The sequence below is a fragment of the Ambystoma mexicanum genome, chromosome 6p, assembly GCF_040938575.1.
Source record: "Ambystoma mexicanum isolate Mex_15411 chromosome 6p, UKY_AmexF1_1, whole genome shotgun sequence".
NCBI lineage: Eukaryota > Metazoa > Chordata > Amphibia > Caudata > Ambystomatidae > Ambystoma > Ambystoma mexicanum.
The window spans coordinates 224,143,357-224,160,476 of record NC_090935.1 but is presented as its reverse complement, the minus strand read 5'-3'; the positions used below and the strand labels follow the sequence as shown (position 1 = coordinate 224,160,476).

General features: G+C 44.8%; 1 protein-coding gene across 5 annotated transcripts in view; it reads right to left on the bottom strand.

Moving 5' to 3' along the window:
* Positions 1-17,120, bottom strand: part of HAUS1 (HAUS augmin like complex subunit 1) — a 590,023-nt gene that overhangs the window by 336,122 nt on the left and 236,781 nt on the right. For all 5 annotated transcript variants that reach the window (XM_069626901.1, XM_069626902.1, XM_069626903.1 and 2 more), the window contains one exon: positions 14,156-14,279. In XM_069626901.1, the coding sequence (XP_069483002.1) occupies positions 14,156-14,279 (124 nt within the window). The remainder of the gene's footprint in view (positions 1-14,155; positions 14,280-17,120) is intronic.

Sequence of the window (17,120 nt, the reverse complement as noted above, 5' to 3'; positions counted from 1 at the left end):
TCATGGCACCAGTGCTATCCAGAAAGCAAGAGTGGTTTGCCGACGAGAGAGACGCTACGGAAAGTAAGCTGCGAGCTACGAAGGAAGCAATAGAGATTCCAATGTCCTACAGGTACCGGCACTGTTACCCTTGAAAACAGAAGGCAATACAGGGAGCGGGAGTACTGGAAGGTCAAGAGGGACTGCTTAGGGGACTGCTTAGTTAAGCAAAAGTCATCCCAGCACTAATTCGAAAAAGAAGTGGGAATAATCTGATAAACCACAACGGTGTTAATGACATCAGGAGAGACAAAACCACTAAAACAGAATATGATGGAGAAAGACATTTGGGGAATAACTACCTGTGACCTAAGAAAGGTCAGCCTTGCACATAAAACAGCACCCTGGGAAGGGGGAGGGAGGGGTGGAAGAGCGAGAGGTGAGAAAAAGAGTGGGGAGAAAACAGAGCGAGAGAGTGGGGGAAGAAGAGAAAGAGGAGAAGAGAGAGAGGAGGGGAGGGGGAGAGAGAAAGGAGGACATGCATTACTTACCGTAAAAGCATTTCTGATGGTTGTATCTGCTTAGATTCACATGCTATGCATATGGTGCGACATCCAGTGGTAACTGCAGAGTATTGCATCTTGTCTTTTTTGAGAATCGAAAGGGGATGTCAACATGGGCGTGCCTGTAACACTATCCCTACGTGACGTGTAGTGTACTCAAGATCCCTCACGCGTCGAGGTCCCTCCGATTGTATTGTTTCTGCAGAGAGGGAGTCTTATGACTATCGTGAGTGAGTACAGAAAAGAGAGAGTAAGTGGTAAGACGTCTATGTTCCTTCCATCCGAGCGGGGAGGAAGGGTGGGCGCATGTGAATCTAAGCAGATACAACCATCAGAAATGCTTTTAAGGTAAGTAATGCATGTCTTCTGATGTTTGTTAATCTGCTTAGAATCACATGCTGTGCATAGCGAGCTGTACCCGGAGTTGGAGGTGGGTTGTGAGAAGGAAAAGTAGTTAAAAGATGTCTTAGTACTGCCTGTCCCGCCTGAAAATCAGACCTAGAACGAGTGTCTAGGCAATAGTGTTTTGTAAAGGTGTGTACAGAACTCCAGGTTGCCGCTTTCCAAATGGATTCAAGGGGAACATTTGCTATGGACGCCCCAGTGCCGCAAGTGGAATGTGCTCTAGGCTTGAAGGGCAGCTCTCTCTTAGCAAGAGTGTAGCAGAGTGTGATGCATTTGATAATCCACTTAGAGATAGTGGATTTCAAGACTGTGTCTCCTTCTCTTCCTGCCGCCACCGAAACAAAAAACTGATTAGTCTTTCTAAGTGGTCGAGTTCTTTCCATGTAGAACATGACAGCTCTGCGTACAACCAGTGTGTGCAGGGTTCCTTCTCCCAGGCTTGAAGGATTCTGAAAGAACGTTTGTAGTTCTATCGACTGGTTCACATGGAACTTGGAAATGAATTTAGGCGCAAACCTAGGGTGAGTGCGCAGAACCACCTTATCTTTGTGAACTGTTACAAAGGGATCTAGGATCGAGAGCGCTTGTAGTTCACTTACTCTCCTAATGGAGGTAATAGCTATCAAAAAAGCAGTCTTATAGGTGAGGTCCTAAGTGCCAAGGACGAGTATACTCGTCCTTTTTACATAGACTTCAATAATAGCCTGGCACTTAAGAGGTTAAGACTTGCTTTGTGTATGGGGTCAAAAGGAGCCCCCATAAGCCTAGTCAACACAATGTTTAGGTCCCATCCGGGAGCCGGGTTAGAAATGGGAGGGTGAATTCTCTTCACTCCTCCCATGAAAGCTTTAATAACTGGTATCTTCCACCATGACACTTTCTGTTGTGATGTAGTGTAGGCTGAAAGCGCAGCTAAGTGCACCTTTATGGAGTTAAAGGATAGTTCCGGGACTTTTTTTTTTATTGTTCCTATGGTTCGGCCATGTGTTTTTAAGCATAAATCGGTAGATCATAGAAAACTTTCCTATGGACCTTACCCGACTTTTCGTCCATTAACGCACTCGAAATCAGCCGCCATTTTCTGATAATCCTATCATTTCCCCCCATCGCCCTGGCTCACCTGCTTTTGCGGCACTAAATCAAATCCCCCGCCCCTGAGCCTGACATCAGCAGACGCGTACCGCCCATTTCCCAACGCCAAAGCATGTTTCGTGTCAACAATCGCTGCGCCTCAGCTAATGAAGTGTCGCCATGGAAATGGCAGGACGCCTCTTTCCTCAATAAGTATAAACACACCGTTTCACAACACACAGCAGCAGATTTTCGATTCCATTCCTCTCTCTGTGTTACTTTGAGTATTCTGTGACTCGTTTCTGTGCTCTGGTCAGCTACCTTCGCCGCTTCTAGGCCTTGTGAACACCTGTACCATCTCTGTAAATTATTTTACTTTCTTTACCACACAATGGCTACAATAATGCCGTATATGTACGAGCCCGAGTACACCGAGGAGGAACTACTGGAAAGGCAAGCACGCGGAAACGATGGGGATTCGGACGGCAGTTGGGAGGACCAGTAAACGGATGAAGAGCCTGGACCATGTCGCATGGACGGCGTCTCCACCTGGTGCACGTGCAATCGGTGCGAGCTAATGCCAACTGAGGAGGAGAAGTGCTGCTGCCGTGAAAATTCCGGGTGCTTAGCCTACATTTCGGAAGGCGAGCCAAGTCCGCAATGCATCACCGAGCTGCCAGAGTTCAGGGAAGCCTGCCTCTCACGGACCGTGTTGAGGATGATGATGGTGCTTATGCACGAACTTTGCTGCACTGTTCGTCCGCGTAATCCGAGTAACGAGTAAGTATACTCTGGTTGTGATGTCAGTGATGCCACTACTATGTCATGGTCGTCTCCCACATATAAAATTACATCTACATATCATTCGAATGCATGTAAATTGGTTCCATATTGTGCATTTTCTAGATAGAATTTTTTTCAAAGCAGAATGACATTTTTTACCTGAATCGACAGTGATAAGAAAGTTTTGTCATTTTAATACAGTTTGCATCTTTCATTTTCACAGGTGGTACAGGCTGGTGGCCTATCGTTGCTTCACTTGGTGGCTTCACGGGAGGCTCGGACACCGCGTTCGGAGAGTAATACGTGCCTGTGCGGTACTTGCCATTAGACAACATTTCCCCAGCGACAGTGGACAATACCGCGGATTTTCCCTGGATGTGCTGCAACCGGAACTTTACAATGTGTAATGTTTATTATTTATGTTCAATTGAAATTAAGATCTAAAATAAAACCCAACATCTTTTAAAAATGGTTGTTTTGATTTTTTAAATGAATCTAGTGTGTCTCCATTGAATAGTCTTCCTGTGCCTTGTCTTGTCACACCACATGTCTCCGGCCAGCATCCTCCCTCACGCAGGCCGCCCACCTTCAATCCACATAACCGTTGAACCCATATGCAGCAGACATACATATGTTATTTTGCGGGTTGGCATCAAGCCTCCCGGCCTTGCCTCCTCCCCCAAAAATACTTACCACACCACTTTGTTCACGCGTTGGCAATAAAAGGAAGGCTGTTGGATTTTATTGACACAAAACATGGTTATAGGTAAATAATCAATATGGTTGATCATAATAAATCATCCTTTTGGGCACCGGGTACAGAGATGACCCCCTCTGGCCCATGCCGCCTTGCCACCACAGGCCAGCCTGCTGCTGACTAACTGCCTAGGCATCCAGGGTCTCCAGGCTGAACTGCACCCATATATTCTCCTGGGAGGGTGAGGTATTTATAAACTCACCCCCCTGCCTTCCATGTACTAGATCCTGCAGCCTGCCTCTTACATGCAGTTAGATGGCCTCTCCTTGGTGAGGCCCTGCGGCAAACGAGTCTTGTCTGCACGACCACCGCCCTAATCCACACCCCCCCCCGCCCTATCAAAGGCAGTTTGCACCGGGGTACTTGCGCTGGCAAGTGGAGCTGTCAGGGAGCGATAAAGGCTAAGAGGTGCCAAAGACCATGTACACTTCAAAGTGGTCTATAGAGCATGGGTTGTTGTTCCCATGTCTACCTCCAGACCCCGTGTCTCCTGCCAAGCATCCCCCCTCACGCTGGACGCCCCCCTGCAAACCGCATAATGCCACGACATATACACGTCATTCATTCACAAACACACCCCTGTTTCGAATTCTTTATAACCCACTTCATATTTCTAATGAGCACTTCTTTGCGCTTTGCTAGTCAACCCGTGAAGGTGCTGGTTATCTGCTCTTCGTCTCTGTGAACTTCCGTGACCACTTCGAGGAAACTCCTCAGTTTGCAATCTGTGAACTGCTCCCTGTTCTACGACAAGAAACTACTCTGATCCCTGCATCTAACTGTTTGTTCGTCAAGGTAAGGCCATGTACCATAATCATTTTGCGTCCAATTTCTTTTCGTTCAAGACAGTACATGCAAGGAACTAGTCACATGTTCTGAGTTTACATTGGTATTCATAGAGAATTGTTGATCTTTACTTTTCAGAACTTTCCACAATGCCTGCCTGTTCCATTGGCGGTTGCCCTTCGAAGACCCATAATAAATCTGAAGGTACTATAATGCATGTTTTCCCTAAGACAATAGATCAGATAAGAGAATGGGTCCGATATTGCGGATATCCACCGTCTGAGCTTGAAAGTAGAGTCCTAGAAGTCTTTGCGGACAAGAGGGGTGATCGATACCGCATCTGCAGCAGGCACTTTACCTCTGACATGTACTCCACATCATTGCTAATAAAGAAGAACACACCGCGAGCGAGGCGAAAATTGCTCTCAACCGCTATTCCCACTCTATTCGTCCACATCCCTCCACTGGTGAGCCAAGTTTACGTATTTATCTCTCGGCCTTGCGGTAGTGTGTAGCATTAGCTAACAATAATTTCCCCATTTATGTATCCACTCAATATGAAGGCGGAAGATTCTCCATCCGTGTCGTTATTGCAGTCATCAGCCACTTCAAGCGCCTATCGGGTAATCTTACTTGGCTATTCTGCCACTGACTTGTTTTAGGCATGTAAATCAATAGTTTTAATTTATCGTGTAATTATTTTACCTAATGGTACACCCTTGTACTCGTCCTCTAGTCTTTCTTTTCAGTTATAATTATTGTTATCCAAAATAATGCAAGTACTGTCTTTCAGGGAGATGCTGAGGAGTCCAACGTATTGACGACTACCGTTGATGTCACTCAGATGCTCGAGGTACGTTTCCGGACAGTTCCATCGATGGAGATCATCAGATCTTGCATTCTTGTAGCGTGATTGTTACACACAATGTTTCTTTCGTTTTTAGCCATTGATATGTCCTTCTGTCGTCGCCCTCCTATGTGTCTTCTTTTTTCAATATTGTGTTCATTACTAATGAAAGTCCTATGTTTCAGGGAGTCGATGGAGCATTAGTCCAAGAAGAAGGGGGAGCATGCAGTTACGGGTCGGCGCAACAGCTTGCAGAAGTGTGCACCGCAGTTACATCGTCCCTTGATGTTCTTATGCATTTCGAGGTATGGATACTGACAGTTCGATCAAGCGAAATCATATGACGTGATTACATCCGCTATACTTCCTTCTTTATTAACGCAAGTACTATGTTTCAGGGAGATGACGGAGCTTCTTCTACAAGAACATCACCCCTAGTAGTTGATGCAGATCTCTGGGTGGTGACACTTCCAACGATCGAGCAAATCGAATCATATTTACATATCCATTATTTATTATAGACAACTGATCATTTGTGCAGGTCTATTTAGATGAGCCGTTGACGCCTGCACAAAGTTTCTGTTCTTTTTATCAAAATAGAAAACCATACTAATGCAATTACTGTGTTTCAGGGAGTTACTGAAGCATCATCTTCAATAATATCATCAATGGAAGTCTATGAGAAGCACAAGGTATGGATCTTGACAGTTCCATCTAACTAGATCAACTATGCGTGAATAATTGTTGTTTGAATGTTCTACACAAAGCGTTCATTCGTGTTTTGCTATTGAGATGTACGTGGGTATTGGTCCCCAAGTACATTTTGTGTTTTCGATATTATTATACATACTAATGAAAGTTCTATGTTTCAGGGAGTCGATGGAGCGTCAGTGCGTGATGGATGTGCTTATCATGAAAATATAGTCGTTGCAGCGCAAGAGGAAGTGGAGACATGCACACACGAGTCGGAGCAACAGCGTCCTGATGTTGAAGTTCGAGGCAAGAAAGTTTCAAAGAAAAGAAAGCAAAAGAAGGTTAGTGTCCTGGTCACTATATTATGTTGTTTTTCACTGTTAATAGTTCAATACTGTAAGTTGTGTTTAAACTGAACAACCCTTTTCCAATCTGTCCTCTAGTTGCGAGTGGGTGTACGAACTAGATCTACACAGGCAGTGAAGCGAACGAGAGATGTTGCTTGTCAAACCTTTTGGCAGGGACTTGAGACTGGAGATGCATCGTGCCAATGGGAAGAATATGAAGTGATTGACAACGGAGCTATACCACCACCAGCCATTGATAGTGAATGTCCTCCTGGTAGTTCGGATGCAGTCGGAGATCAATTCACAGAATCCACAACCGCAAAAACTAAGACCGCGAGAAAGTTGAAGAAATTGTCTTATTCACCCATCGCCGGAGAAGGAACAGATGTTGCAATGGAAGAGAATGAAGTGGACTACAATGAAACACCATCAATATCACTGAACATAGCGGAAGACGATATCAGAGATTCTACCTTTCATGTGAGTGACATGTCCTCAACGTTACAGGCCAAACCAGCTGGGATGCAGAGTGACAGTATAAGGAAAGAGGCCTAATTCATTGTATTCGATAGTTGTTTGATTGATATTATTCGGTTGAAATGTGGGCATTCGGTAGGTGGGGAAGTATGTGGGGAGCCATTGATTAATGTGACTCGTGCAATTCGAGGCACTAACCTTAAAATACATGCCACCTGTACAAAATATCATCCTTTCTCATGGTCTGCACAACCCATGCTGGGACAACTGCCAGCAGGCAATCTACTTTGTGCAGCGGCTGCACTTTTTAGTGGTTCAAGTTTTAAAAAGTTAGAGTCTTTCTTTCAGTTTGTGGGAATCCATTTCATTGCGAAAACTCAGTTCTACAAATACCAAACCGATTATCTATTTCCAGCCATTAGCGAAGCTTGGAGAATGGAAAAAATGTCTATTGATAGTACATTCGCGGGCAAACGGTTCAGGCTAGCCGGTGATGGACAGTGTGACAGCCCAGGATTTTCAGCCAAGTACTGCACCTACCACCTTCAGGACATGGAAAGTAAGAAAATTGTGAGTTCGGTGGTCGTGCAGGTGTCACAAAGTACATCCTCAGTGGCCATGGAGAAAGTTGGCTTTGTAGCATCATTGCAAGAACTACAATCGCGGGGAATGGTGATCGACCTGATAGCCACGGACAGACACGTTTCAATTGCCAAGACAATGAGAGAAGAGTACAAAAATATAAATCACCAATTTGACGTTTGGCATCTTGCAAAAACAATCAATAAAAAAATGTCGGCTGCAGGTAAAAAAAAAGAAATGCAAGGTATTTCACAGTGGTCCAAGTCAATCAGCAACCATCTTTAGTGGAGCTCAAAAACATGTGGAGGGTCGTTGGAAATTCTACTGGAAAAATGGCGGTCAGTAATGCTACACTGTACCAACGTTCACCGTTGGAACACAAACCAACATTTCCACAATTGTGAACATGGCCATTTGTCCACAGAGGAGGCACGGAAGAAGTGGTTGATTCCTTCATCACCCACTCACAAAGCCATTGAAAAGATTGTATTTGATAAAACTATAACAAGAAATTTGAGGGGACTCACGGAATTCTGCCACACAGGAGATTTGGAGGTGTTCCACAATATGTGCCTAAAGTACAGGCCAAAACGATTGCATTTTGGCATGGAGGGCATGATAAATCGGACTCTTCTAGCGGTCTTGGCACATAACCATAATGTTGGCCGTCAACAAAGTAGGACGACCGGAACTTTAGGGACGCTTCGCTACAATAAGGCCTTCACTAAAAGAAGTAAACAATGGGTGATCAAACCAGTGTTTGAGGATATGCAATATGAGTTTATTGAGAGACTTATTGTTGACGTCCTAGATAGGCACATAAATGGAGTTGTGAACGAACCTGTGCAGGGGACAACTGCATTGCCACCCAACATTGCCTCTGTTCCATGTCCACCTAAAGAAGAGCTCATTGAGAAATACACATCACGGTTTAAATGATTGTCATTTGATTGTCTGTTCTTTCGAGTCTCCTCATGTCGCAGGCCCATTGAATATGTGTATCTATGTAATGTGTAAATAAAAGTGATTGCTCAGTGTACATGCAATGTGTCTATCCAACCTTGTTCATTTGCGCATTAAATTAAACCAACCAGTAATATAAATCATTTTTCAAAAAATATAGAATGTCTCCGTATTTATGCTTCTCTGGGGCTGCAAAGCACGCAGACAAAATGCAAAGATGGAGTGTAAATTTCAAGTCCTGTGAGATGGCCTTACACTGAATGTAGCTTACTAGGAATGTGTGCTCGTTCAAAGTGAAGGTCAGCTGCTTTGATTTTTTGCTCGGGTGCCGGAATGGCCCACGACTCAGTATAAGGTTCTATTGTTATTTGACCTTGACAGGCCGGGACCATCCCGAAAGACTTCTTTTTGGGGGTGTGGGGCAATAACGTAAGAAACGATAATGAATATAATTTCAGAAACGAAAGCCATTTCAGGTTCGTTCATTAGAAGAAATAACGTCGGCATAGAAGGAGTGGTATTTCGGGGCTGCCCTACGCACAGACACAATGGAAAATGCAAATATAATGTAAGTAACTCTTTAGATGAGTTTATACCGCAATTTAATTACTATACAGTAGCTTTAAAGACGGGTTAAGTTGTACTTGTTCGTTCTATGTGGCATATTGTTTTGTACCGCGCACTATCTTGAGGAGAACCATCTCCTTTTACGGAAGCACCTCAAAACCTTCCTCTTTGCTTCTGCTTTCTCTCTCCCTCTCCCCTGCTACAACTGTAGATACAAACTATGGCTTGATTAATGTAAAGATCGCGCCAAGGCTAGCCACAGGGCTGTGGATATTTCAAAGGGGAAAGAAGGACCATGTGATCCCCTGTGGGGGATTGGGGGAAAGGGAGTTGGGGAGGGGGGAGGGGGGAAGGACCAAATTGTTAAAAATAATCCCTGGCGCACAGGGGTTCCTTTACAGGAAAAAGGGAAAAAATAAAATTGCTCAGTGTGCTGTTAAACTGAAGGTAACCCAACCCTCACCGAGGAGGGTGGGACTGGTGCTCCACTCAGCACCCACGTCGGCACCACTGCCCAGGCTAATAGTGTGGCGCTCCTCTGGCAGGGAGGAGAGCTCAAAACTTACCATCACCTCCCCATTGCCTCTAGTCACTGCCGCTGGTCCGCACTTCATCATTGGTACTTCCTGTGTGTACTGGGAGCACCCAATACCACTGCTGCCTTCCGTGCTGCAGCTGGCAGACCCGGCGCTCCCCATGAGAGGAGCGCTACATCAATTGTGAAAGTCCGCCCCCTGGCCTGGTGGCCCACACAACCTACCCAGCAGCTGCAGGCAGACAAGGCCTGGGTTGAGCTACATTGTGGGGTCCCCCATACTGCAATCAACTCACGGCATACGTAGGCCTGCCATCAGAGACTTTGGGACTGCCAATCACAGAAACATCCTCAAGCAGAAGTAGAAGTAGAAAATTAGCCTGCCTGTTCGAAGTACCAAACTGCACTTCTCAAGTTAGATGCAGAAAAGGCATCTGCCATGTCTCTGTAGCCATTCTCTGCTGGTCACTGCTCTTAACCCTCCGTAGGTTACCTGTTTGCTCAGCCCAGCGTGCGCTACCCGGCATCTCAGGCCATCTGCATTTCATATGGTTTTCACCTGCTAGTGGGATGTATCATTGCCTCACCACACTCCACCCACTCCTCTGTTAGCCGCGTACCTGGCTCATTGAAGCGGTGCTCCTCGGCTTCTCAGTTCGGTGCAGAACCACATCTCTTTGGTCGGGTCTCCCACTTCTGTTTCACTTGCCTGCTGCCAACAGGACTTTGGAGTAGAAACAGCTGGGCGCCGGTATGCTCCCAGCCCTCCCTCAACCTATTCAAACACAGAGCCAAATGTTGGCTAGTCACCTCCAATGCCCAAGCTACACTCTGGAAACGTGATGCGACAACCCATTTATGGCTGTACTATTTGACAACCCATGGATCCTTGTACTACTTACCTATGCCTCCTATTTCTATGCTATATCTAATGATTGATATATAATCACTGTATGTAAATTATGTAACCATTGCTTTTAAGATATGCGCCTGGTAGCCTCCGGGCCTAGTTTGCGCTATACAAATAAAATAAATACAAAAATACAAATGCTGCTTCTGCAGCTGTCGGGTCTCACGGCAGTCCTGAACTTCTCGCCTTCCTGGACTGAGCATTCCGTAGTCTCTGGGTTTCCTCTGCCGATCACGCCGTCAGCGTGGACCATCCTCCAGACTGTTTCTGGAAGGGGGACACCTCCTCCTCTGAACTCCAGTGCAGGCTTCTGTCTCTCGCCCTCAGGCTGACTGTCAGCATGGATCCCGGATCCTTTATGTTCCTCTCTGGAACATAGGAGACACCATTGGTTCTGCTTTGCAAATCAGAAACCAAGCCATTCTCCTTTAAAAGGCTGTGTACATAATTGTACTACTCAATCCCCATATAGCCAAACAACACCTGGATTCTGTGTTAAAGGGAGGTCTAATAAACCTTCACTTGAGGATTGCTTGTCCCCCTAGGAGGGTAGGAGAGGAAGAGGTGGGTATCACCCCCAGTGAGATCACGCTTGTCCTGTCCCCCTAAGGGGTGTTCAGTGTAGCAGGTTCACCACCCTACTATAAAAGAGGAGGCTCCCACTTTGGGATAAGGGATGAATTCCCAGGATTCAACACAGATGGTGTGCATAATTATTTACAGTTTGCTATGGATAACTTTAAAGGGTGTGGTGTGTGTTTAATAAAGAAAAGCAAACCTTTTGTAATCAATCCTTTAACTGGACACCGAGGCATTGTAATCACTGTGATGGTTTTCCTTATGTGCTTGCCTTCTACGTGGGTAGCAATGACTATAGCAAGAGCATGGATCTTCTGCAGCAAATGAGAGCTGACATGGAGTGATTGTTTGTGTAGTTTCCATTGAGCCTCGTTTCTTTGTGCATCACTGCTTGTACAACGAATTAGGGGCCAAAATGTTAATTGCAAGGTCAACAAAGACCAGTGGAACATGGTGTCCAGTTAAAGTATCGATTACAAAAGGTTTGAATGCAAAAGATGAGAGTCAATAGGATCGAACACCAAATGTTCAAATTTTTTTTTAAATTATATATATTTTTTTGGGTTTCCGTGTAGGTAAAAAAAGTGGTTTTTACCACAAAAACAGGGGTTGGTGGGGGGCACTCCCCCTGCCCCCCACATTTTTTTTCAAAAAAATAAAAAATGTTTTCAAACCTTTTGTTTTCGGTCCTTTTGATTCGAACCAATTGTAATTCGAACCTTCTGATTCGAACTTTTGACCTATAACCGTGGAACATGAACAAACGTAGCTGTGGCTTCATGGAATATCAATTGTTACATCTACATCTGCAGCAATGGCAGTTATGCCTTCAAATGGTGCCAGTGAGTTCACCATATATTAGAAGTCATGTTTATTGTGTTGTACTAAACCGTTTGTCATGTTATAAGGGTGTTGAAGAAGGAAGCAGACACAAAAGGTGGCATGGTTTTGGTTATATACTTTTATTTGTGTATATAAAACCCCTCATTATCCCTATTTCTAAGAGGGGTTTCCCTGCCTCAAAACTAATACTAAAGGTTCTGTCAAATCAAACACCCTCGTTCTGTGTCATAACCTACTTCTATCCCTCACACAACCACAAAAAGGATAATCTAACAGAAAGTTTCTTCTCCAGGAGAATATCTCCCTTCTCCCGATGCTTGGATAGCATCCAAAAGAATGTTCTCTTGCAACCAAAATATCCTAGGGGGAATGACTCCATTCCCCTGGCTTGTGGGTTTCATACAGCCTTTACGATTCCAAATCCAGGAGAATTACTCCCTACTGCCTACTTTTTATTGACATTGAACGCAAATATATTTGGGAGGCAGGGGAAATCGTGAATATAAATATATATGGGCTGGTCGGGGGAGGGGGATGCACATATATTTGCAGCCAATTCGAGGAAGAAAAAAAAGAAGAAAAAAAATAAAAACCTCCACCAAATCGAATATGAGCAATTAAATTCGATTTAATCAACCCAAAGACCCCTGCCCCCACTCTCCTGGTGTAGATTGATAGTTTCCAATAAAACCATAGGTAATTACTCTCTTACCCTTATCAGTTCGGTACCAGGAGAATTACTCCCTTCCACTGGTATTGTTTTTCACAGTTCACAACAAAGCCAGAGGGAAAGACTCTGTCAACGCTGGCATCTTTAGCACAACTCCTAGTTCGGGACCAGAAGGACTCCCTTCTCCTGGTATGGTTTGGCACAGTTCAAACAAGGACAGGTGGTATGTCACCCTTCCCCTGGCGTTTCAAAAGTTTTCTCAAAACCCTCAGCTTGATTTTACACGTTGCCGCTTAGTTTTGTTGTCAGCAAAGTCCTAAATCCTTCTTTGCTGGTCACTGGGATCAGGGCTGCCACTGCAACGAAGGGACTTGGCTTTGCTTGCTCAGTTCCCTTTTGTTGGAGTCCCAGATTGTTCTCTGGTGGCGCCTGGGCTTATGGTCACCACTGTGATGAGAAATTTCTCCTCAGATGCTTGGTATGTCAGAGTTAGGCTGTCCGACCAGTCTAGCTTCCACTTCGTGTCCCCTCTGGGTCTCTTGCACCTCCTGTTACCTTCTAAGGGATTTGGGCACACCACCTGGAATATTTCGAGAGACTGAGGCTCTTCTCTTCGCTGCCCTTTAGCTCTTCACTCCTCCTTCGCGTTCGGTGCCCGCAGTAAACTTCTTCCTTGCCTGGCCGGCGTCCTCCACTCTTCTCCGACTGTCTGCCCCCAGCAATTGAAACTCCCGCTGGATTTCATGCCTGCTGCTTCTCCAGACTGGGTTTGACAGCTTGGTTAGTCCGTCGTCCGTAATTTTACAACTTTGCCAGTCCTGACTTGGCGGAATGTAAAGGTCCTTTGTTCTTAACTTAATCAACATGTCTCTTCAGGGACACCTTCTACCAGTACTAGCACAGTCGTGGACCTTCATGTCTCTTCTACTCTTCTTTTTCCTAGTACCTTTGGCTTTAGCTTTATCGCCTGTATTATAGCAGTACACCGGTTTACTTTCAACAAAATGGTTCTGTACAGTGTGGAAGGCTAGGGAATGTTGGAGAGACAAAATTCAATGGCTGCAACTCAGCTCATCGTCCTTGTCCCCATAGGGGGATTATCTCCCCATGAGGTCTACCTGCATTAAACCACCCCTAGGGGGACTAATGGTAGCAGCTGCACCTCCCTGGCCTCTTGGAAAAGTCCCCGCCTCTCAGGGAAAGTGACACCTTGTGAATCATCACACAATACCATCCTCTTCCAAATAGTTTCCATATGCCACTTATTGGTTGGTGTTGGCTGTTGGGGTTAGTGTATCGCTTATGTCCCTACAATCTTGGAGCAAATTCGCTCCAGGTTTCCATAGGAGATCAATGACATTCCAACAGTGAAAGTGTTAACGCAACAATTGTTAGAGTCATTACGTGGTGCTGTGCATATGAGCTCTAGATCTATACCTAGCATTAAAAAGGGAGTGGAAAACAGATGTACAAGCTAGCATAGCTGAAACACAAAATCCGAGTTACTTGATTTCATCGCATCCAAAGAGACCAGTACCTTTGCACAAGGAAATGCGTCCGAAACATTTTCTAATAAGAACCTTGCCCAGAGTTTTATTTTATAGACCTTCATAAATCAATAGCAAGGAAAGGTCAGGCTTTTCAAAGAGCCTACAATGATTGACATTACAATACACAGGTAAGCACTGCACAACCGTCCTTCATGCCTTTCCTACCAAAGCATTAATAAATGTAGTACCCACATAGAAATCTAACAAGATAAGATATTTATTATAGAAAGAACAAAATAAAATCAAACCTCCGCAATCCTGATCCTGCTCTTCATCTCATCATTTTTCTTTGTAAGAAATGGCAAGAAGCTAATTCGACTGGCCACTTGATCGTGTTGAGATGCACATTCGTGTTCGGCTTTAGCGAGGTCCCTTTCAAAACAAAATGAATGCAATATTACCTGACTATTATTTTTCTCCTTCTGAACAGAAGTAAAAAGAACAGTTGTCATATAATGTAAAACCTCAAGACAGATTTCTGAATGGTTTATATTACTTTCCCTGCAGCTAATGTTGACACTGCATCACCACAGAGCTGTCATGGAGCAGTAGCAATAGAGTATCTGTCAAATGAGCTGGTCCCTGCTCCTCCCTTTGCTGGTCTACGAGGGCATAGTCTGCTCTCTAAAACAAAAGGTGTGGGAGTCCCAATTGAGTTTAACCTCATCTTGTTGCATGGGTATCAGAGCTCAGAATTGAAGGGAGCTGCATGCTATTTAGCTCTTGCGTTTAGCTTATAAGAGCTTGGGTAGCTTCACACAAACAGCTACCATGAGCTACCCTTAGCTCCCCAGGCCATCTAATGCCAAACAAACGCACCTCTTTGAATGTAACTGTGTTTGCGACACTCTATAAATAAACATTAGGACACATCTAAAAGAACATTTTAATCAGAAGGAGTCATAAATATGTAGAAAATGCTAGGTTTACATGTTATAACAAAGTCAGATTTGCACAACACTGCATAACAGCTCCTTGTTCCCCCAATGGCATCTCCTTGTCTTTGGTTAATGCTGCATACCCAGGAGCCACCTTTGTTCTTGCCTATCGAATCTGAATTTTGATCCCTGTGTATTTCACATTCCTTCCATATTTCTCTATGCCGCCTCTGGTGGGTCAGAAGAATGAGGCAGACACTTGGAGCACATTGTGAATTAGTTTACTCAAATAATAATAATGACCAACTTTCCCTATTGCTAGAAGGGTTTCCCTGCTAAATAAATAACTAAAGGTGCTCGCCCGTCATCGGAAAGTCTGAAGTGAAAAGTGTCCTATGTCCAAAAATGTCTTCTACCTGACCCTACCACTATGCTGACTAACTTAAATTTAGATTGGGAGAATCTCATCCCTGTTCTAGTATTCTGGGTTGTCTCTGTTCTTGAAAGCTCTCTTCTTGGAGAAAGCTTAAAATGGTCTCTTTCCACCTTTTTGACCAGGTCTTGTAGATCCTTTATAATGTACTTAAGCTTAGTCTCCCTTGTTGTGGTAATTATTCCACAAGACTTGGTACCATTCCTTATTATTCCTTGATTCGGGTGTAAGTGTTAACTCCAGCGATTCTAGACTCCTCAATGTTTTTACTCCCATGCTCCCATTTCCTTCAGATGTATCCCATTTGGAACACTTGCTTTCTCAGGCTTATTCGTAACTCTTGGGATCACTTTGTTCCCTTTCCATTTTAAAGTTCCTATCTAATGTCTCGTATATTTCACCGACTAGTTTCTCTTTGTGCCAACTCCTTAATAACTTCTCTTGGGGACTTATTTGCTATCCACATGATTATGTTAATACTGTTCCACTTTAGCGGCTCTAATTTTGGTACTTCGTCAATTTCACTGGGACGAGTTTCTCTTGTTCGATAATGATGTCCCGGCGTCTCCCTGTATCCCTGTTCTTCCCATGACCTCTATGTTTGGAGAGGGATGCTTTCGGGCTCGGTGTTCGCGTGGGTTCTCTTCTTGGTCTCAGTCTCTCATGCTTCTCCTCCTTGTCAGTATTGTGTACTCGCTCTGCTTTCTCGTGGCAACCACGTATGACTGCGGTCACAAGATGCCTCTCAGACTCCTGTGCTGGGTGGTTTAGGTGTAAGTTGTGTGGTCTATCCACCACGGATTTGTTGCCGGCACCGGTGTACTGTTTAGCTTCTCAGCCGGTTCCTGCTTAGTGGGAATGCCAGATTGCTTGCGCTTCGCTATGCTGCTCAGGACTCCTTCGAAAGTCGCAGGCTCTCTCTGGTTCTACCTCCTCCAGGCATAAACTCGTCAGGGGGCTTCCCCTGCTCAAGCTCTTCTCGCTCTGCTCGCTCTGAGCCTTGGTCAGGGTGCTCTCCTCTCCCAGTCTACTCAGCTCCATTATTTGTGGGTCTCCTCTTAGAGAGGAGACACTTCTTGTGCTTAACGGGTTATTACAGTTTTACCTTCAGCCAAGTCTCTGGCCATGCAATATTCTTCATATCCGAAAGTCTTATATGCTACAATGGTGGAGGGTTAAGGGAATTCCTTATAGGAAGGGGAGTCCTTGTCCCCTAAATCTTTTGCAGTGAGGGTCCCACTTGACCCGACCCCTAGGGACTGTCTTGCAGAGCAGGCTCATCTCCCTAGCCTCAAAGGAGGAGGCTCCCCCTTGGGAAAAAGGAACACATACCTGTGATCCCCTCGCCCCCCAACGACTGCCCAAATTGGAGGAATGTGGCTCACAATTAACCTTGCTAACCTGGCATGTTGCTCCACCATACACTATCCCCCTTGGCGCATACCTATAATGTCATTTCTGTTCAGTCAATCTTCACAAAAAAAAAGCCACTGGGAAAGAAAGGATTTGTGGACAGTGAATAGTGTAAGGCTGCAGAAGTAACACTAACACAGAGGGGCCAATGGTGATTATTAGAAACATGTATACAAGTGCAAAAAAGGAAAAGAAAACCCTATCTCGCCCTAACTTGAAGAGGGGCGTAAGGGGTCAGGAGAAAGAGTTGGACACCGTGGCATATTGTGTTTTTCTTTAAGACTTATTTCTCAAAATAATAAGAGGGTTGTGGGAAATCCTACCAACCCTACATCTACAAGGGGTTTACCAGCCTCTAAGGCACATCTGTGTCACAGGATATTAAACAAAACAAAACAGCACCGTGTCCAAACCCTAAGTTGACCCTTACATTCTAAACTTAACATAATGTGTACATAAGCTATCACTCGTAGCTTCCAAGTTTCAAAT